General features: G+C 49.0%; 1 protein-coding gene across 3 annotated transcripts in view; it reads left to right on the forward strand.

Annotated features, from left to right (window-relative positions):
• HMCN2 (hemicentin 2) overlaps window positions 1-22,786 on the forward strand; it is a 160,810-nt gene that overhangs the window by 16,109 nt on the left and 121,915 nt on the right. For all 3 annotated transcript variants that reach the window (XM_049896977.1, XM_049896979.1, XM_049896978.1), the window contains exons 2-10: window positions 3,734-3,804; window positions 5,054-5,212; window positions 6,106-6,228; window positions 14,369-14,540; window positions 15,195-15,301; window positions 16,233-16,353; window positions 18,950-19,213; window positions 21,564-21,708; window positions 22,221-22,342. In XM_049896977.1, the coding sequence (XP_049752934.1) occupies window positions 3,734-3,804; window positions 5,054-5,212; window positions 6,106-6,228; window positions 14,369-14,540; window positions 15,195-15,301; window positions 16,233-16,353; window positions 18,950-19,213; window positions 21,564-21,708; window positions 22,221-22,342 (1,284 nt within the window). The remainder of the gene's footprint in view (window positions 1-3,733; window positions 3,805-5,053; window positions 5,213-6,105; window positions 6,229-14,368; window positions 14,541-15,194; window positions 15,302-16,232; window positions 16,354-18,949; window positions 19,214-21,563; window positions 21,709-22,220; window positions 22,343-22,786) is intronic.

Consider the following 22,786-nt stretch of genomic DNA (forward strand, 5'->3'; position numbering starts at 1 on the left):
ACATTAGCCTACTAAACTGTCAGAGAATAAATCTCTGCTCGTTAAAGCCATCCACTTGTGATATTCCTGTTATAGCAGCACTAGAGGACTAAACCAAAAAAAAAAAAAAACAAAACACCAAACCTGTTGCTGCTGAGTCGGTTCCAACTCATAGAGACTCTATAGGACTGAGTAGAAGTGCCTCATAAAGTTTCCAAGAATCACCTGGTGGATTCGAACTGCTGGCCTTTTGGTTAGCAGCCGTAGGTAGCATGTAACCACTACACCACCAGGCACCTATTAATATAGTCCATCCTTGCTCAGTAACTGCTCATGTTGGATCCAGTTATATATTGGGTGAATGTAGCAAGAGTTAGACTCAACATCCCACTCCACCTTTTGTTTATTAAAAAGAAATAGTATACTCCCAAGAGACCCACTGAGATGAAGAGTTTCTATTACATGGGAGGAGACTGTAGGGGACAGATGTCAATGAAGGTATTGAAGTGATAGGGGCCTCGTAGCTTAAACAACCTTTCCCATGGGTGCCCTCGTGACCTTTCGTGAACTTTATTTCTGGCCAGCACATTCTCACATACTGGAGCTGGCATCAGTTTCCCCTGTTGCCTTCCATGGTGGCACCCTCTTTTTCTTGTGTCCTGTCTGCTTGGCATCTGTGAGTCTTTGCTTTGGACAGCTGGTGCCTCTGTTTTGTTGATGCCCTAAGCACGTGCTCACCTTGATTATTCAGTAATCTGTCCCTGGAAAACTCTGTAGGGTACAGTTCTACTCTGACACACAAAGAGTTGCCACGCGTCGGAATGAAGTTGACTGCAACTGTTCTTTTCAAATGTATTATTAAGTAATAAAGAAATAAGCAAAGTTGGGTAAAATTATTGCTCTTCTTAGTCAGAATAGAACTTGAGGACCTCATATTTAAGCAGGGAATCTTCTTTGAATATTTTCATAGTGTAAAGCTGCCTCCTGGAGCACGGACAATCCATGCTGATATCCGCAGTGCAAGCTCTCATTTGCGGAGACTTTGCTGTGTGCCAATCTCCATGCTAAGTGCTTACCTACCTGGCTTCACTGAAGTCTCACAGTAATGACTCAGTATGGGGAGGTGGTGTTCTTATGTGCCCCATTTTACAGACAAGGAAACTGAGGCTTGGGACAGTGCAGTGAGCTCCACGAGTTCCTGTAGCTGGTGAAGGATGGAGCCAGGATGCTACTCATGTCTGTCTTCAGTCAAAAGAGCCTGCAGATGTGACTGAATTGCTGCAATCTTATGATAAAACTTTAATGGATGAGGAGTTGCTTCTTATGGATGAACAAATTAAGTGGTTTCTTGAGGTGGAATCTACTCCTGGTGAAGAAGCTGTGAACATTGTTGAAAAGACAATAAAGGATTTAGAACATTACATAAACTTAGTTGATAAAGCAGCAGCAGAGTTTGAGAGGATTGTCTCCAATTTTGAAAGAAGTTCTACTGTGGGTAAAATGCTATCAAACAGCATCATTGCGTGCTACAGAGAAATCTTTTGTGAAAGAAAGAGTCAATCCATGTGACAAACTTCATTGTTGTCTTATTTTGAGAAATTGCCAGAGCTACCCCAGCCTTGAGCAACCAGCCATCTGATCAGTCAGCAGCCTTCAACATTAAGGCAAAACCCTCCACCAGCAAAAATATTACGACTTGCCGAAGGCGCAGATGATCGTTAGATTATTTAGCAATAAATATTTTTTAATTAAGGTATATACTTTTTTTTTAGATATAATGCTATGGCACACTTAAAAGACTACCAAGCCGAAGCCCGTTGCCATCGAGTCGATTCCGACTCATAGCGACCCTATAGGACAGAGTAGAACTGCCTCATAGAGTTTCCAAGGAGCGCCTGGTGGATTTGAACTGCTGACCTTTTGGTTAGCAGCTGTAGCACTTAACCACTATGCCATAGTGTAAACATAACTTTTATATGCACTGGGAAACCAAAAAAATTGGTGTGATTCACTTTATTGTGGTGGTCCGGGATCGAAACCGCAATATCTCCAAGGTATGCCTGTAATTGTAGGTGAATTCTGGATAATTCCGTGGGCTTCACTTTCTAAGAAGGACTGGGGCCTCTTGAGTAATTACCGAGCATGGAAGTTTTTTGTTTTTTAAGTGACTGGAATTTAGAATTCATAAGCTAAAAATAACCCATTACTAGAGTTCACCAAGGACTCAAATTAAATATTTTCATAATAAATCTCGTGTCCACACAAGCTTACAAAATCCCGATTGTATGCATATCCACAGGGCTAGCTGGAATTCTAGCTGTTTTCAGTCCACTGATAATGTCTTGTGTTGGCTGTGGTCTTCAATTACTATCTAGTCTTTAAAAACTTTTTATTACAGAAAATTTCAAATAAATACAAAGTAGAGTAGTATAATGAATCCCCATGTACCCATCACCCAACATAAAAATTATATATAAAAAATCCTGCCATTCTTGTTTCCATCTATACTTCCACCCACTCCCCACCCCCCACTCAATTATCATTTTTTATAGTTCTTTTTTTGTAAGCTAAAATTTACAGTCATTGAAATGCACAAATTTTAGCTGTATAATTTTGACAAATGGATACACCCGTGGAACCCACACCCCTATGATAATATAGAATATTTCTGTCTCCTCAGAATGTTGCTTGTATCTCTTCCAAGTCAACTCCTCCAACCCCCAGGCTACCTCTGTTCTGATTTTTTTTTTACCTTAGATTTACTTTGACTGTTCCAGAACATTTTATAAATGGAACTCAATAGTATGTACTCTTTGTGTCTGGCTTCTTTCGTGTAGCAGTGTGTCTGTGAGCTTCATGCACGTCATTGCCTGTATCAGTAGTTTGTTCTGTTTTATTGCTGAGTAATATTTGATTACATAAATATAGCACAGTTTGTTTATCCATCACCTGTTAATGAACATTTGGACTGTTTCAGTTTTTGTCTCCTAGAAATAAACACTCTTGTGCAAATCTTTTGGTGGACATATGCTTTCATTTCTCTTGGGTATATACCTAGAAGTGGAATGGCTGGATCATATCATAGGTATATGGTTAATTTTTACAGAAACTCCCAACTGTCTTCCAAAGTGGGTTTAACCATTTCTGCATTCCTATCAACAGTGCATATAAGTTCCAGTTGCTCCACATCCTCGTCAGCATTTGGTGCTGTCAATCTTTGTAATTTTAATTGCTGCTCTTTTAAAGTTAACTAATATATGCATAGAGTTTCCAGGAAGTTTTGCTGTTATTGATCATTCTAGTGTTGGGTAGTTGCTCTGTGATCCATTTCGATTATTTGTTCATTTCTTTGTCTTCCTAGAGTTCTTTTTTCCACTGAGAGTAAGGATGAGTGAGATGGTAGAGGGGAGGCTCTAAGGCAGCCTTGGTCACAACAGGTTGGGAACTGCTGTTCTGAGGGAGGCACTGAGGTTTACCCCTCTGCCCCCATCTCTGGGCTCCCCTCAAACGCGAGGCCCTAGTTTGGAGCAGGACAGGGGACTAAGTGGTCTGTACTTCCTTTCCAGGCCAGGTCCTTGGACGGGCAGCCCTGGAAGCTGCTCTCTTATCTCTTCTCATTTTGTGGGAGTTTCCAAGGCTCAGGCCTCAGTTCCTCTCTCCTCTGATCAAAAGTAATGTAACTGCTGTCTTGGCCCACTGGGGCTGTGTATCTGGGAGTCCCAGCCCACCAGGCCTTGCTGTCTCTTCCCCGCAGATATTGGCCCAGTGACCCTCACGTCGGATCCAGCAGTGTTTCAGAGGGAGCTGAGAGAACTCTACGTGCAGGTGGGCTAACTCCTCCCCTGACTGCTAGCTATGCCATTTTCCAAAGCTGCTTGTCCTCTGCACTGTCCTTCCCAGTCCACACCAAAGGCCAAGGTTTTTGCCCCTCCCAGAGGCCAAGATGGCAGCTTCCTCCACCCATCATGACCTGCCTCCCAGCTCTGCCCAGCTTGGGATTTCTGGTGATTCTGTACTTACTGGAGTTCCTTACTTCATTCAGTGAACCAAGCACCTACAGTAGCCTCTGTGCCTGGCCCTGTGCCTGGCACATAGTAGATGCTTTTTTATGTACTGACTGAACGAAGAATGTGGAAGTGGGAGGCATTGATGCCCAGTTTAGAGTGTGTGTGGTGGCTGGGGGAGAATCAGAGATGGCTCACGTCAGCTCCCACAACCATACCTGAGATTGGGTCAGCTGCCCCGTGGCCACCTGTGCTGTTTTGACACACCGAGTGCCCTGGTTCAGTGTCAGTGCCCTCCTCCCCCACCCCCACTGAGGCCATGAGCTTCCTGGAGACAGGGACCACACATATCAGTCTGGTTCACTACCAGATCCTCTGGGGCCTAGAATAGGGCCAGAAACATGCAGGGGACTCAGTAAGTCATTGTGGGGTGAATGAGTGAGTCAAGGAAAGAGTGTTTGCTAAGAAGTTGCCTTGTCAAATCCTGCTGCTGGGTGCACAGACTGGGGCAAGATGAAGAGGTGCTTCCTCTGGCAGAGAGCTCCCATGTGGTGGACAGGGAGGGGAGCGTGTGTGTTTACTTGGAATTGGTACCAGGGCAGGCCACAAAGATTTTCACAAGCGACTCTGAATGCTTTCCTTTTCCTCAATGCCCACCTCTGCCCTCCCCTGGCTGACCCCTCCAATCCTTCAAGCTTTGGCTTACATGTAGCTCCTTTGGGCCCTTTCTTAGATGTTCTCATGGCTCCCCCCCACCCCCGCCCCACTGTAGCACTCATCGCAGTGGTAACTAAATAATCATGTGTGCTTGATTATTCATGTCACGTCTGCCGCCAGTACTAGATTCCAGGAGGAATGGATGGGTGTGTGGATGGATGGATGAATGATGCTGCTTGTCCTAAGTTAAAGTTGGCTGGATGCTCCATTGTGTTTCAGGGGAAGGAGTGGCTGGGGTTGTGGCCTGGCCCCTGGCTGGGGCCCCCTAACTCCTGATGGTTTAGGAGGTACCTGTGGGTGGTCCCCAACTGGAGGAGGTGGGCAGCAGCCGCCGAAGTTCTCCTCTCCTACAGGGAGGTGGTGACTGCCCAGAAATGAGTGTGGGGGCCATCAAAGCTGCTGTGGAGGTTGCTAACCCAGGCTCCTTCATCTACGTTTTCTCCGACGCCCGCGCCAAGGACTATCACAAGAAGGAAGATGTACTGCGTCTCCTGCAGCTTAAACAATCGCAGGTGAGCCACTCAGCCTTTCGGGGCTGGCACTGGGGGGCCACAAGAAGGTCCCGAGGAAGCTTGGGTCTCCCACTTGGACAGCCCTAAGCACCCACCTGGAGGCAGTGGGCTGGGTGCTTTTCTTCGACAAGGCACGGCCAGTGAGCCATGCGAATGAACCAAGCAGGTCTGGTGAATTCCAAGTGTGTTCTCATCCTCTGGGCCCCCTGCCCACCAGCCGGGCTTACAGCCTCTCTGGTGAGGCATGCTCTTGATAAAGACCACACCACCCTCCTCCTTTTACACCCTGTCAAAGTCAGTGCAATCCATCTTCCTCCTGGCTTGGCCTCCGCTCCTTGTTTCTGCAGCTCACGTTGTCTCTGCAGCTCACGCTGCCCTGTTCCCAAGGTCTCAGGGTTTGGAAGATGTGTCAGGGCTCTCTGATTTTTGCATTCTGCCCTCCAGCAAGGGCTAAGGGAAGGGATGTGAGTGGGGAAAGGGAGTAGGACTGGCCCCTGTGACTTCCTAGGGTGAAGACCTTGAGGGCTGGGGCAGCTTCTCTGCTCCTGCGTCTAGAGCAAACTGGAGCTCTCTGAGGTTCTTCTAACTCTGAAGCCTCTGGGGGTCACTTGGAGATGAGGTGGTTTCTTTTCTTTGTCATAGGTTTAATAACATCCCCGATTTATTGAGCACCTACTGTATTCCTGGCTTTGTGCTGAGCGCTTGACCTGCATTAGCTCCTAATACCCATGAGATGGGTACTATTAATATTTCCGTTTTACAGATGGGTCACCTGAGCCCAGAGAGAGGAAAGAGCTCTCCCAGGTCACCCCTCCCTGGCTCGGAACCTACCGCTTACACCTGAAGTAGGTGGCTGGGGAAGCTGTGAGCCAGGTTACATGTCTTTCTTCCAGGTGGTCTTTGTGCTGACAGGGGACTGTGGTGACCGTACTCATCCTGGCTACCTGGCCTTCGAGGAGATCGCTGCCTTCAGCTCTGGACAAGTGTTCCACCTGGACAAGCAGCAAGTGACTGAGGTGAGCCAGGGAGGAAGAATCTTCCCCTGACCTCCTGAGCCTGTTCCCTGGGGACGGTGAGGACATTGAGCACCTAGTATCTCTGGGCAGCTTTGCTTGATGACTGAAGAGCTATCATAGCTGACAGTGCTGAGCTCTTACCTCGAGGCAGGCACAGGATGTGCTGTGCCCAGGGGCTTTACAGCATCCTCTCACCAAACCCTCCCACCTACCCAAGCCTGGTACTGCGGGTTTTCCTATTTTGCACATAAAGAGGCTGAGGGTCAAAGAAACAACCTGGGTTTTGGCCTGGGTCCCACAGCTGACCCAGGCTGGTGGGGTGGACCTAGCAAAATCTGGCAGAAGTGTGGGCGTGGGGTTTCTTCTGAGCTTCCTCCAGAGTCAGGGAACTTAGGGGTGGCTGGAGGAGTGTGTGGGGAAGCAGAGGGTCACTGGATTCTAGCTGTGTTGCTGGGACAGAAAATCCTGCTTGGGGGCTGGTGGGTAGGAGCTGTCTCAGCTCTGTGGCCTGAGGTACAGGGCTGCTGATGGTCTGGACTCACTCAGAGCCCAGCGCTAAACAGGTGTCTGCATTCTGGTCTTGCTCCTGGACCACATGCCTACTCTTCCTCCCCTCCAGCTCCCTCTGCCTGCTCAGGGCTCTCCCTACATTCTCTTTCCCTCACACTTCCATTCCTTCCCAGAAAAAAAATTTTTTTTTTCCCAGAAGCCAGAGAAATTCTTCCAGTGGTATACAGGTAAATGTTTAACATTAGTCTTTATGGAAAGAACAAAGATGCCCGTTTCCATGGTGTAAATACTCCCACCTTGGCCAATTGCAAGCTACCGTCATGAAGTTACTGAATGAGGAGTTGGGAGGTGATGCTAACAATTGACTTCCATGAGCTGATGTGATCTGGCTCCTAAATACCACTGGATCCTTCTAAAGCAAATCCAGCCAAATCCCTCCCGGTCACCCCCTGGAGAATGCCCAGGCCCTGATCTGAACCCTCCTTCTCTCTGATCTCATCTCCTGTGTTCTCCACCTTATCTACTACTGACCTCTTCTCTGTTTCTTCAATGGCCGTTACTTTTCCTCAACCCAAGACCTTTGTTCATGACTTGTGTTTTTTCCGGTCCCCTTTCTCTGGCTTTTTTGCATCTTCCCAGTCTTAGCTGAAATGTCACCTCCTCAGGGAGGCCTTCCTTGATTTCCCGTCAAGATTAAATCTTCTTTCATATCTTCTCCAGCTCTTTATATAATTGTAATTATACAATTATTTAATGTGACTAGGCTGTAGCTGTCCAAGGGCAGTGACACTGTGGGTCCTGTTGGCCACGGTGTCCGCAGCACCTAGCACAGAGACCAGTGCACAGCAGGTGCTTGGTAAGTAGCTGACGACTGAATGGACATGGGTCCCTCGAGCCTGGGGCCCCCAGAAAAGGAAGGCGAGAGGCAGTGGCTCTGAGGCAGCTCTGGCCTCGAGCCAGCCTTGCTGTCTCCTCCAGGCCAGTGTTTCATGTGTTGTATATTTATAAACTGCCGAGGACGGTCTCCAGGGCTGTATTTAGATTAGCATGCCTTAACTCCCTGTTGACAGATGGCGTTTACGGTTCTCTGAGACACAAGAGGCTTTGTATTTTGGCATATCAGCCTACCTGGCACTGAGCTGCCAAGAAAGGGTGGAAGTATTCCACAGCAAAGCGTCAACCTGGTCCTTGCTTTTGGGGTAACTCATCTGGGCAACTTGCACAGAAACTCAGTTCCTGCCAGGGGCTGATCAGACAGCAGGGCAGCCAGGCAGGTTGGGGAAGGAAAGCTTGCCAAGGTGTGGGGCTGGAGCTCCTGGTCTCTCTATGGACACAGGGACCTGGGCTGACTCCACCGGGTCCTGGCTGTGCTACCTGACCTGCTCTGAGAGCCTGGCTGGGCAGCTCCTGCCTGACTCGGTGTGGCTGCCAATGACCAGGACTGGCCACCTCCGGGTAGGGGCCTGGATTCTTCGCCTACCCGGACACAAAGCTCTGTCCTTCATTAGCTTAATGCCTTGGACCTGGCCCCTTCCAGATGTTCCCAGACATTTAGCAAGCCTGAGAAAGTGGCCGGAGCAGCCAGGGCTGTGGTCATCCCCTCAGGAAAAGCAAATAGTACCTTTGCCAGAGCCAAGGGGGCTCCAGCTGGGAGAAGGACTCTTCGGAAGTTACACAAGTCCCCAAACCAGGCACGTGCAGCTCAGTCTTTTACCTTCTAAAAATACGTCCAGGGCTGTAGGAAGGAGCGGCATTAAAAAAAAAAAAAAAGTTTTATATGTAACAAAAAGTTGGCTGTTTTAGCCATTTTTAAGTACACAATTCAGTGACATTGATTATGTTCACCATGTGCAATCATCGCTACTATCTATTTTCAAAAATTTTACATCACACCAAGCAGAAACTCAGCACCCTTTTAGCAGTAACTTCCATCTCCCCTCCCCCAGTCCCTGGTAACCACTAATAAGCATTGGCTCTATGTATTTGCCTATTCTAGATATTTCATTCAAGCGGGATCATACAGTATTTGTCTTTTTGTGGAACCGCACATATTGCATTATCTCTTCTGCTCAGTTATTGAGTGCCTGCTGTGTGCCAGGTACAGCTATAGGTGCTTAGCATGGAGGAGGTAATTGCTCAAGCTTAGTTTCCAGCGATTTTGAGCATTTAGATTTTTCCTGTTGTGGAGTTGGCCTCACTAGTACCAGGAGCCCTTTAGGGGTGTCAGTGTAGCTAAAAGAAGGTGAAGAGTCCCCTCCTTCCCGGTGGGAGGAATGTGGAGTTTTACCATCCTTTAACAGATAGAACCATGACAGAGGCAGGTGGTGTGGCCCCTTGAGCCTGTCCCAAAGGTGAGCAGTTTTGATCAAAACTTAGATAGGTTCAACAGTCCCTTTCCCCCCACATAGCATCCCACAGGCTTCCCCCAGCTCGAACTGAGCTGGCTGCGGTCACCAGCTCCAGTGGTGTAGGTGGGGACTGGGTCAGAAGGGCGAGACAAACCATATCATGTCGCAGCTTTCCCCGGGTCCCAGGAAGTCCTCTCTGTCTTCCTGTAAGGAGGGCTCTGGGCTTCTCATTCTCCTTTGCATCCTCCCTCTTCCCCCTCCCAAAACACACACCAGCACAGACAGTTCTGGGGGCTTGGGGCCCTTCCCACATGTAGCACCAGTGGGTATGGATACTGCAGATTGCCCAGCTATTCCCCATATCAACTGGGGGAAAGGCGGACACCTTCTAAGACAGTAAGGGGGAAGGGAAGCTTCTGACCAGCTGGTTCCGATTAACAGATAAGGAAGCACAGGCCTAAGAGATGACTTCATCGTGGACCCGCCCTAAAGGGAGGCTGTGCAGTGAAGTGGTTAAGACTTGGACTCCAGGGCAAGATGCCTGGCTTCAAACCCCAGCTCTGCCACCCATGTGCTGTGTGACCTTGAGCACAGTACTTTACCTCTCTGGGCCTCAGTTTCCTTGTGTGCACAGTTGGGTTAACAAGAGCCCTTACCTCATAAGATGGTGGTGAGGATGGAAGGAAACAGCTCATGAGCAGCACCAGGCATGGAGCCGGGCACCCGGGAAGCCTTTGGTGAGAGCTATTAACATTACTGTAACTGCAGCCCCCCATGCTCTATGTGGGATCTGGAATATGCCTCCAGTTCTGTGGAGGACCCCTGAAGAGTAGAAGCTCTCTCTAGAGAAGGTTCTTGGAAAGGTAAAGCCTGGACGAGTGTCCAGGGGTCCAAGCTGGTGAAGGCAGAGCCCTGAGCCGTGCTGTTTCTCTGACCCTCCACACTGAGCTTCCTGACACAGGTCCCCCATACCCCAACCCCTCAGTTTTCTGATCTGCAGCTCTGAGGCCCATTTGGCCTCCTGGCTCCCTGCTTTGCTTCCCTAGCCGCCCTGGCTGTCAAGTGTCCTGGAAGGAGCCACAAGGGATGATTTATCTGCTGAGAACGGCAGAGTGGCAGCCATCTGGCCGGGGCAGCAGTGCCAGATTCTTTTGTTCTTTCCCCATCAGAAGCAGAGAGATGAGCCCGAATGCATCGCTGATCCTACACCCCCCTCACCCCGCTAACATCTGGAAGCCATTGACTTCGCCAAATAAACATTGAACTTGCTTAATGAAGGTTCTCTGCTCAGAAAGCTCCCCAGATTCCACTCTGGAGCCCTGAGGAGCATCACAAAGCCCAGAAGGCCTTGCCCCCAGGCCTGGGCCTATCGGGCAACCAGCTTCACTGTGGACAAGAGGGTCAGCCCCCAGCTCCCGAGTGGTGCTGTGCTTGCAGGGCAGGCCCACCTCTTGGTCGGGTCACTGGCATCCTGTCTTGTTGTGTTTCCTCTCTCTCCTTGGTTCAGTACCCTGAACTCCTGGGCATCTTCCCTTCCTAAGAACATCCTAGAACAAGCTTGTAGTGACAGTTGCAACACAGTAGCGGATGTGACTTGTCTGGGTAATTATTGACTGGTGCTGCCACCACCTTCTGGTAGCTGTGCTCAGTTACACTTTCCTCCTGGTCACTGACAAGTCCCAGCCCCCCGGGGAAAGAAGGCAGTGGTCATAGCTGCTTCTTTGCTGTCAAGGGAGTTGCCTTGCTTACTTGGCTAGCTTCTGTCCACCTCTCCAGCTGGGATTCTTTGGCTGCTGTTTCCTTCCAGTCCACCCCCACATGAACGTAGTACCTTATCCTCAGTGAAGGCAAGTGGGACCTTTTCAGAAGAAATATTACTTAGAAAGCTAGGCAACACAAAAGAATGAAGTAGCTCCAAGTATAACAAGAGATGAGTTTTCAGAACACAGCATTCTTATCCTGTGATAGCTGAAGTCTAGCCACAAACTTCAGCTCAGTCCAAAGAAAAAATATACATATTCTAAATCTCAAGAAATTCTTCCAATTCCCTTCTTTTCCTCTTCTCTCCCATGAAAGCTCATATGGTAGGCAGAGCTGAAGGGCTATGATTTAGAAGAATGGCAAATATGTAGCATACAACACACCACTTTCTAATCCTACATCCGTGGCAGACATTGCTAATCAATCACAAAACTTCTTCTGACTAAGGCTGAATGTGGCCTTGCATTGCTTCTAAAAACAGTACTCCAGGAAGCCATTCTCACTTGACTGGAATTGGCATGCAACAGGAAACTGCTGTGTTTGCCTAGGTGTATATTAAAATCATGGCATGTATGTCCTTTTTAAATGACTTTTACTTAAAAAAAAAAAAAACTTACTATGAAAAGTTTCAAAAATACAGAAAAGTAAAAAAAGAATATACCTATCCACTAGAGTCAGCAATCGTTAACATTTTTTTCTCTACTTGCTTCATCTCTCTCTCTGTATTGTTTTTGCTAAATCACGGCACCTGTCTTAGCTAGGCTGCCTTCACAGAAATATCACGAGTGGGTGGCTTTAAAGAACAAAAATTTATTTTTTTACAATTGGGGAAGCTAGGAGTCCAAGTTCAGGGTGTGGAGCTAAAGGGAAGTCCTTCTTTACTTATTTCAGCTTCTAGTGGCTGGTAATCCTTAGAGCTCCTGGGGCCTGTGATACATCTGTCTCCATTGTCCATCTCCCTCTTCCTCCCGTGTGTGTCTCTGTATCGATTCTCTACTTTTTATAATTCAGAAGTGATTAGGTTTGGGACCCGCTCTACTCTGGTATGACCTCATGAACATAACAAAAGAAACCTCTGTTTCCAAGCAGGACCATATTTACAGATTCAGGGCTTAGGATTTCAACACGTATGTTTTGGGGAGACAGTTCAATCCATGACAACACCTTATCCATAAACAATTTACCGTGGATCTTAAAACAAACAAACAAACAAACAAAAAACTTCAATGCAACCACAATAGTATCTAATAAAATTAACTATTGTTTCCTGATATCATCTAATACTCAGCCCATACTCAAATTCCCTGCTTGTCCTCAAAATGTCTTTTATAACATTTTTTGCCAGATCAGGATTTAATCAAGGACTGTGCATTTCATTTGGTTGTTATGTCTATAAAGTCCCTCAAAACTGGAGCAGTTCATATGTGTATATATATATATATATTTTTTTTTTCCATGACACAAACTAGTTGAAGAGTGGTAATTTGTACCATGTCCTGTGTCCCAGATTTATCTGATTGTTTCCTTATGGTGTTGTTAACTTGTTCCTTTATCCCCTATGTCTTCCCTAAACTGGGAGTTACGTCAAAAGGGCTGATTGGATGGAGGCTAACGTTTTTAACAAGAATGTTTCATAATTGATGCTGTATGTACTTTCCGTTGTCTGATTGTCCTACTATTAATGATGATAAGTTTGATTACTTGGGTTAAGGTGATGACAGGCAGCCCTCTGAATTGTAAAGCCATATTTTCCGCTTGTGACTCAAGTCATCTATGGCATCATGCTCTGGCTCCATGAGGACACCTAGTCCCCCATCAGCTTTTCATCCAATGGTTTTAGCATCCACTGAGGGTCCTCACCTGAAACAACTATTTCATTAGAAACTACAAAACGGTGATTTCCTAATTACATTATTCTTTCCACATTTATTAGCTGGCATTCTCCTAGGATCAAGAACTTTGGCTCATCAAAAGCAATGATTTGGTTTCTCTGAAGGGCAATCCCTATTGAAAAGGCAGGAATCACATTTAGTTCTTTCTCTTTAATTAAGAAGTCACCTCCAATGGTGGCAAAGGAGGTTTTATTATGATTTGCTTTGTATTTTGCCTTCTCTTTTTGAGTATCCGAGTATCCTTAGGGACACATGGAGCCTTGGTGGCTCAGTGATTAAGAGCTTGGCTGCTAACCAAAAGGTCGTCAGTTCACATCCACCAGCTGCTTCTTGGAAACCCTATGGGGCAGTTCTACTCTGTCCTATGGGGTCACCATGAGTCAGAATAGACTTGATGGTGACAGGTTATGTACACATGGGTTATTTAATTCAATGTGGTTCAAATAATTGCAGTCATTATTCTTTAAGTCATTATTCTTAAAGTTGTCCCAAATTTAGCCAATGGGAGCTTCTTCAGTTTAGTTCCTGTGTCCTTTTGACATGACCCCATTAGTCTTTGAATACTTCCTTGCTTTATGGACTATCCAGTTATCCCAGGCTTACCTTGAAAATTCCCTGTCGCATACCTGGAATCAGCCGTTTCTCCAAGGATCCTTAGTTTCCTTTAGTAGAGAATGGTATTTAAAAAATAAAATGTGGGTACTGGAAGTGGTCATTAATACTGGGATATTGGGGTGTCATTGCTTCTGGGTATATATGTATATGTACGTTGAAGTCCATTTGGAGAAACTAAATAAATTTGTGCTCAGTGAGATACCGTCTTAGACTAGTTCAAGTGTTGTTAACATGGGGTCATGGACTGACATGGTCTTGGATTCATGGGGCATTTCTGAGGGAGTTTGAGAGCTGCCTAAAATCATACCTAAATGTATACCTAAATGGTATGATGTTCTAGGGAGAGGGCCCTTAGCTTTTATTTGATTCTCAAAGGGACCTGTCCAAAACCTGTAAGATTTTAGATGGAATGAGCAATTATAGAAACCAAGGACTTAAGATTTCTCAGTGTTGCAAAAAAGTCAGTCCATTTATTTCTTCCCTTTTGTGAATCAGGAAGAGATTCTGTGTGACTTTGTAGCAGATCCTCCCTGTTCTGCTTAGACAGCATGGTGCCCTTTGTGGGTGAGCATGAACTACATGGTCTGGGGAAGATTCCAGATCTCCAGGGTCATCCATGTCCAGGAAGCATCAAGAAGGCTTCTTGAAAGAATTGATGGGCATAGTAGAAGTTGGCCAGGTGAAGAAGATGGGAAGAGTCTTCCCAGTCCAGGGAATACCTTCTTGCTTCTTTCCTCTGAGCTGAGTCCTCTGGATGCCTCAATTCAAGTGTCACAACTCCGAACCCTCAGAAGCCAGGAGGGTAACAATGTGTGAGTGGGGCCTGGTGTAGGCAATGGGGAGTGGTGTGGCCTTGGCTGACCTGGAAAGCCTGCACACAGCGTTAAAGTCTATGAGAAACTGGATTCTGCCTGCAGTTGGCACTCAGTTAAGGACCCCACCTTGGATGGGCCAGACACAAATAAGAGGTTATGGGTACCTGCTAGCATCAGCTTCTGCTACCTGTTTCCACAGGTGCTGAAGTGGGTGGAGTCAGCGATCCAGACCTCCAAGGTGCACCTGCTGTCCACGGACCATGAGGAGGAGGGCGACCACACGTGGAGGATCCCCTTTGACTCCAGCCTGAAGGAGGTCACTATCTCCTTGAGTGGACCAGGGCCTGAGATTGAAGTCCGAGATCCGCTGGGTATGTTTTGCCCCTGGGTGGGCCTCTTCTTTAACCCTGAGACTGAGGTAGGTGCTCAGGGTAGAACAAAGAAAGAGACTCAGGGTGGCAGGGGGTTTGGACACAAGCTCCGATAACAAGGCAGGCAGGGAGGACCCTGAGGGGGAGGGTAAAGAGGGTGCCCTTGGTGGGTCAGGAGGCAGGTAGGCAAGGAGCAGCCACGCAACAGAAACTGAAATAATAACAGTTCCTGGAGTTTGAGTCTCATTCCAAGCTTTCCACATGTTACTTTATGAGTTGATCAGGATGACAATGAGTAGCACATTTTCAAATGGGAAGCTGGGGCTCTGAGAGGGGAGATTGCTTATCAAGGTCACACAGCCGGGCAGGGTCAGGATGATTTGGACTCAGTCACCTGACCCCACAAAGCTCTGAGGATGCCAAGAATATCCAGGTCTAGAAGCCAGGTGTACAGCCAGCACCTGGGCAGGGATGAGAGTGGCTTACTGAAGAGGGTGGAGTCTGAGGACCTCCATAGCCCAAAGGCCCTCACATCAGTTCCTCCCGGCAGCCTGAGGCTGGAGTTTGGTGGCCATGGGTTCCTAGGGATAGGGTGGGGCCCCTATCACTCCTAGGAAAGGGTTGAGAACTGAGCAGTCTTTGGGGCACCCACAGGGAGGATCGTGCAGAAGGATGAGGGTCTCAACGTGCTCCTCAACATCCCTGATTCAGCCAAAGTGGTGGCCTTTAAGCCTGAGCATCCTGGGCTGTGGTCCATCAAGGTAGGGGGCACTGAGTTGGGGGAGACTTGTTTCACTGGCCTGGGGCACCATCTCCCTCTTTCCCGCTCTGGGGGGCCTGGGGCCCTGGGAAGCTGGGGACTGGGGCTTGGGTGGGGATGTCTAGGGCATATCAATAGAAGTAAAGGGCCAAGAACAAAGGAGGGGCATTCTGTTTTGCACCAGTGAGAGGAACCCACATGGAGTGGTGTGGGGTTAATTTGGGAACATTTCAAGACTTGGAGTGTCCAGAGGTGAGTGACCAAGCTGGCTTATGACTCAGACACATGTCCTGTGAAGAATGCACAAAAGAAGCAAGGGTGGCTTTGGAGGGTTGACTCAGAGAGACAGAGCTGGCAGGGGGAGTGGGATCTACTCTAATCTGCAAGACAGGCACTGGAGACAAGCTCACGTTCAAGCTACTCTGGCTAAGCATCCTGGGATAGGACAGGTGGGTGCCTTGGAAGGAGGTGAGCGCCTGCTGATTGGGAAAATGTTTATTGTGCACCTCCTGGGTGCCAGAAACTATATTAGGTGCTTCAGGTGAGGTGTCAGCATCAACCACTTGCCTTTCAAACCCTGAGCTTCTTTGAGCTAAGAGCTACAAATGCCAATGGGGAAGGCAAAGCAGGAGGTTAGACTTGAGGTGGGACAGACAAGGCCTGCAGGAACTGGTAGAGAACTGGGAAGGCAGAGCAGCTTCAAGAGTCCCACTCAGGATAGTGTTGTAAGCTGGGTTTCTTCCACTTCATTTGGGGGGTGCCATGCTGGGCCATCAGGGAGCAGGTAAGTTGCTCACTTGTCTGCAAAGGCTGCACCCTGGGTGTGGCAGCCTCTCCCAGCCCAGAGTTTGGTTAGGTTGGCTGCCCCCTCTCATATGGCTGGAGTGCTGGGGTTGGATGCTTTGATGATGTGGGACCTGGGCCTGTGCTAGGTCTACAGCAGCGGCCGCCACTCAGTGAGGATCACGGGCATCAGCAACATTGACTTCCGAGCTGGCTTCTCCACTCAACCCTCTCTGGACCTCAACCACACCATTGAGTGGCCCTTGCAAGGTACTGAGATCCTAGCCCTGGAGGTGATGTTGAGTTGCCTTCTGGACAGATGGAACTTGGTTTTGGAAAGTGGTGGAAGTTCAGGGTCTGGCTTGGCTGTCTGTCTATGTGACTATGGACACAGCAGAGGCTAAATTTGGGTCATTTTCCCATGTCATAGTCATGTAAACAGAGTTCCCAGGCCAGCGTCACCTCTGTCAGTCCCAGCCCATGTCCAAAAAAAAGCCAAACCCATTGCCGTCAAGTCGATTCCAACTCATAGCAACCCACTAGGACAGAGTAGAACTGCCCTATAGGGTTTCCAAGGAGGACCTGGTGGATTCGAACTGCTGACCTTTTGGTTAGCAGCCAAATTCTTAACCACTATGCCACCAGGGTTTCCTAGCCCATGTCACACTGTGATAATTTGTCCTTAGAACATCCTCTCTGCAACCAAAGGCCTCCAGGACCCCTATGCTGTCCCCCTTATTACTGAGTTTACACCTTACCCTTTCTTTTTCTCCTTTTTTTGTTTATTCTGTTTATATATATATAAAATAAAACATTTGCCATTGCAACCATTTTTACGTGCATAATTCAGTGACATTAATTATGTTCGCCATGGTTTGCAACCATCACTACTGTCCATTTCCAAATTTTTTCATCACCCTTAACAGAAACTCAGTGCCCTTAAGCTATAACTCTCCTCCTTTGCCCTGTACCTGCCCCTGGTGACCACTAATAAACTTTGGTCTCTACTTCCCCTTTCTTTTTATCAAAACCTGTCTGTCCCAAATCCCATGTTGTCAGTTTTCCAGTAAATACCGGGTTACCCATATCCATACCCATTGCTGTCGAGTTCATCCTGACTCATAGCAACCCTGTAGTTAGTTGAATAAAATAATAGGTGCTAATGAGTTGATAACTTGGCCTCAAAGGAGAAGAGTTCCATACTACAAAGAAATGAATGTCCTAGTCAACCTCTAGACTCCCCAGATGCTGATGGGGGTTGAAGTAGCCTGGAAGGATGTTGAAGTTGGAGGCTCAGGGTCAGAGTTTCCTGTCTGAATCAGCCCGCCTGGGTCTGAGGGTGTCTGAGCACCCCATTCCTGTTCCTGGGCCCCAGGGCAGACGGGAACTCTGGCTTAGCCTGCATGAATGCCACACCAGAAAATACCATCTGATGGACAGATCAGGGGTCCCAACTTGGGGTTTGGAAAATGCAGTCCTTCACCATGGGGTCACTTGGCGGAATTTGCTGGAGTAGCTCACAAGAGAGGCTGAGAGGGGCCTGAAGCAGGTCACACTGACTCTGTGGACCACTGAATAGTGACCAGGGGCCATGTGTGCCAGACCCTTAGATCTTTCTTTTGAGGCTGTAATCTATAATGTTTGCTGTTCTTGTCAGTCCTCATCAGTTTCCCTGCCAGGGCCAGCAGTGATATCTTTAAAGTAAAAAGTGGGCTGCTGGCTCATTTTGTGTTTGTTTTGCAAATAGCAAGAAGGAGGAGAAGGAGAGAAACTTAGGTCCTGCTCCAAAGCCAGGCTTGGAGAGAGAAGAAATTCTAAATGTAGTGCCAGAGTGGGGATAGAAAACTGAAATGTCCCCAGGGCAAGTCCCCAGTGGGAGTGGGTGCTGGGAGCCACATGACCTTCTTTTGCGTCTCTGCTTTTGATAGAGATGGTGGGTCCAGGACAGTTTTATAAGGAAAAGCTGCAGGAACATTGCAGTGATTAATAGTGATTGACACTTGGCCTCAGGGAATGGAGGAGGCTGTGGCTAATTGGACACTGGACTCCCCAACCACATGGAGCAGCCACCACATCCCAAGAGCGGGTTGTCATCATGTGGGGATAAGGACCTGGGATCGATGCATTTCATTTTTCAAAAGAATTTGGACATCTAGATTTTTATGAACATTTTCCAAATTGTTCAGTGTTTCTTCAAAAATTTTAAGGCATTTCATGGACCAAACCAACCACAGCCACAGGCTCCTGGTTTGTGATCTCTGAGAGAAAAAAAAAAAAAAAAGAATAACTGGAAAGAGAAAGACCTGACCAAAGTTCCAAAATCAACTAAGGAAATTATGAAACTTGAGTCCAGTTCCATCTGCTCTGAGATAGTGTGTAAAGTACCACATTTACGTCAAGTTAGAAAGGAAAATCAAAGAGGAGCCGAGCCTAGGGAAAGATTGGGCAGAAGTCAGAGCCCCCAAACTAGGTTGTGTACCTTATCAGAGGCCGTTCCCAGAAGCCTGCCTGGTGATGGCCAACCCCTGAGCTAATAGAGGTGGTGATGGAAGGAAATGCTCCTTCCCAGTTCTACCCCATGAGAAATAGAGTCTGTGGAGATGGGGGAAGCAGTGCAAACATCTGGGAAGCATGCCCTGGATGGACAGTGGTGTTTCAGGACCATGGACAGCAACAAGGGCCCCTCTCGCCTTATCTTACCCCCAGCATTAGCTGGAACAAAGGTAGGTAGAGAAGGTAGGGGAGTGGGTGAAGGAAGGCCAAGAAGGTTGGGTCCCTCAGGTATGGCCCTGAGGCCCCTGCTTGGGGAGGACCACGGAGTCCACTGCAGATGCCAGCATCTCTTTCCTCACCCTTTCCCCTGCAGGGGTACCCATCTCCCTGGTGATCAACTCCACGGGCCTGCAGGCACCTGGCCACCTGGACTCGGTGGAGCTCTCAAACAGCTCAGGGCAGCCCCTCCTGACATTGCCCACCCTGCCCCTCTCCAATGGATCCACCCATCAGTTGTGGGGCGGGCCGCCCTTTCAAGCCCCCCAGGAGCGCTTCTACCTCAAGGTGAAGGGCGAGGACCATGAGGGGAACCCCCTCCTTCGTGTCTCTGGAGTTGCCTACAGTGGAATGGCCCCAGGTGAGTGGTTGGCTCACTTATCCTCTAGCTCAGCTGGCTCCCTTGGGGCCCATCTCTTCTTGGAAGACTCCTTCAATTAGATTAGATCAGCAAATATTTGTTCTTTATGCATCTGTGGGCAGCTATTCCTTGTAAGGTATTATGCTAAATATTGGAGGTGTTTCAGATGTGGTCCTCAGTTCAAGGATTTAATACAGTCATCCATCCATCCATTTATCAATCCATTCATCATCCATCCATCCCTGTATCCATCCACCTGTCCCTCCAACATCCATTCTGAGCATTTACTATATATCAGTCATGGTGCTGGGCACTGGAGACACAACTGTGGGCAGGGAAGACATGGGTATTTGCTCTTTCATCATCATCATCATCATCATCATTCTTATTATGGTAATACTTATTCTACCAACCATTTTTGAGCACTTCCCATAGGCCGGTCCTTGCCATGCATTAGCTCATTGACTGTTTACACTAGTTCTGAGATGTGTACCCATTTTATTGATCAGCAAACTGAAACCACCCACCTTGCAGGGCTGCTCTGAGGGTTTCCTAAGCTAATGCACATAACGAGACTGCATGTGGGTGCTCAGAGGTTGCACTCAGGCTATGGGAGCTGGGGACCAGGGCCTTCCACAAGTGGCAGCTGCCATTGCATTCTTCCCGCTCACTTCCCCCCTTCCTCTGGGAGCAGCCTGGGAGGAGCTCACAGAGCTGGATGTTATTGACATTCTGGCATCTCTTCGCCAGGGATCTCCATGAGAGTCAGACTCCTCTGTCCGTTTCAAAAATACATAGAGGGAGGGAAGATGCCCTTCTCCTGGGCAGCTCCAGAGGCTGGCCAGGGTGCCCACAGTGGGGCAGGGGGTTTTGAGGACCTGAGTGGGGCAGGGCAGGACAGGGCTGGGTGGGGGAGCTAGGATCCCTTCTTTTGATCCTGCTGGCCTCCACTTCCCTGCTGAGGTTCCTCATTTGGTCTTCACAGCTTTGAGGAGGGATTTTCAGGAGGAATTTCTAAGGGGGAATAACAGCCTCTGTTTTCTCTCCCCTGTTCTTTGACAGATCCAAGAGCTTAGAGCTCAGCTCTGGCTTTTGGTCTCCATCTCAGCTCCAGATTACAGAGGCGGGAAGTGGTTTGGGCTTTTGCTCTCTCTTCAACCCTCCAGGCCTGGGAGGCTGGAAGCTTGGCTTAGAGCAGGAGGCTCTGAGCTTGGAGATACGGGGGCTGTGAGCTCTGGACCTGGGGTGGGGATCCCTGAGCCCTTTTGGCTCATGGAAGCTGGGAGCCTGTACTAGCTGTGCTGAGGCTGCCAGTATGTGTGGGTGAGCAGCAGCCGCTTTGCACACAGCTGAGGACGTGGCTGGATGGTTCAACACCCCTCTCCCCTGGGAGGTGGCAGGGAGCCTATAGAATGATGTCACCACCTCCCTCCCCACCCCCAGCTCTGTGTTTTGAGGAGGTCTAGCACATTGTCTCACCCTTGGAGCATCTCTGCTGGGGAGAGGGGAGAGGACAACACAAGAGGTTGACTGCAGGCCAGGGGAGTCACCACCCAGTGAGACACTCTCGGGCTGTGGTTGACCCCGTGGTGGAGTTTCTCAGACTTTTCCATTGAAGTAGTTCCAACAGCCAAGGAAAGCGAATGTGTCATCTCGAGACCAAGGGTCAAGGAGGGGGGCAGTGGTGTCTGGTGGGGGCCCCAAGGGGCTGATCATAGCCATGAGATTTCACTGAAGTCTCTTGTTTTATCTTAAAAATGCGTGTGAATTTTGCATTCACGGCCATGCTTTGGCAATGGTTATTTTTAAATAAAAGGCTATCCTCCAACATTTTTGGGTAAAGCGGACCCTCCAGACAGAGGACCAGTTGCACAGCCCCACCCATGCCCCTTGGGAGCCTGATCCCAGACTGGTAGCATTTCAGCAGCTTTCAGAATGGCTGCAACTCCTCTGTCAAACACAGTTGAGCAAATGGTGACCCAGAGTCGGGAAGGGACTTGTCCATCTGGCTAGTCTCAAGTTAAATAGTCTCATAAGCCAGAAAATAACACTAGCTTTGATTGATGGTACTTTCGATGCATTGTGCATTATGCCAAGTCCTTTCATGCACCAGCTCCCACAACAACAGAATGAGAACAGTACTGCGATTACCCCCATTTCACAGAGGTAGAAAGTGAGGCTTAGTGAAGTGAAACAATCTGTTTGTGGTGGCCACCAGACGGTGGAGCCAGGGCTTGAGTCCTGGCCTTCTTGCCCCTGGTTCCTCCCTAGGGGTCTCTATGTACCTGGCTGTGGGGAGAGCAAGCTGTGAGTGGGAGGGAGGAACCTTGAGTCCTGGTCCTTGCTGCAGGCTCCCCACTGGTCAGCATGCCCCCCAGGATTCACGGCTACCTGCAGCAGCCCCTGCTGGTCTCCTGCTCTGTGCACAGCATCCTGCCCTTTAGGCTGCAGCTGCGAAGAGATGGAGCGAAGCTGGGTGAGGAGAGGCACTTCTGGTGAGTGGCCAATGGCCGGCCCAGTGTTCCCACCTCAAGGCTCCTGGGAACCTGGTGCCCTGGAGGGGCCTGAGGGGAGTGGGTGACAGGAGAGGGACCTTAATCTCAGTCATATCGTCCTCCTGGGCAGGGACGGAGAGTGGGCCCTGAGACCCAGCACCCCATGAAATTGCCATGGGCCTTCCTCAGCCTCTGGAAAAGGCAACCCACACAGGGCCTGGCTGCTGACAGGCTCTCTGGGATCAGGGCAGGAGGACACTCCGAGACCCTCCCCTTTGGATAGAAGTCTACAGCTCAGAACAGGGAAGGGGCTCCCCCAGAGTCACGCAGCAGATCATGGAATTTGCAAGGTCTTCGCTGCTGTTTCATCTTCCCAAGCCTCACAGAGGATTTGGGGCCTCCCCTCTGGGCAGGATTCAAGGGACTAAGGTCCCTGAGGTGCCCATGAGACTGTGGGGGACCCTGACCGGGGCCAGTGTGATTGTGTGTCTCCCGCTGTTCCCTGTTGACAGGGAGTCAGGAAACAGCAGCTGGGAGATCCCGAGGGCCTCCAAGGCTGAGGAGGGGACATACGAGTGTATGGCGGTCAGCAGGGCTGGGACCGGACGAGCAAAGGCCCAGATTGTCGTCACAGGTCTGTCCTTTTGGCCCCCTCCAAGTCTCCCCTCCTACCGCCTGGCTAGATTCTTCCCTCTAGGATTTCCTCCTGGGATGTCCCCATCTGTGGGGTAGCATGCCAGCCAGCCAGCTGCCGGGGGCTGTTCACCAACCAGGGTCTGGCGGTCTGTACTGCTGCCTGCCTGTGGGCCCCCGTTTGGGGCTGTCTCTCCCGGGAATGGCCTGTGGGTCTCAGTTAGAGAAAGACTGAGAACCTCGGCTTGGGCCGTGCCTGCCCTGCCCAGCCTTAATCCTACCCTGACTTCTTGGTCTGGCCTTTGGGACGTCCTGATCCCAGGTACTTGCAGAGATCTTATTGTCTCACATCCTTCATCCCTTGTTGCCTCCAGTTCCCCACCCAGGATGGCAGTATCGAGCTCAGAGGAGGTTGGAAATGACACGGACCATCTCAAAATGAAAT

Source organism: Elephas maximus, chromosome 9 (assembly GCF_024166365.1).
Source record: "Elephas maximus indicus isolate mEleMax1 chromosome 9, mEleMax1 primary haplotype, whole genome shotgun sequence".
NCBI lineage: Eukaryota > Metazoa > Chordata > Mammalia > Proboscidea > Elephantidae > Elephas > Elephas maximus.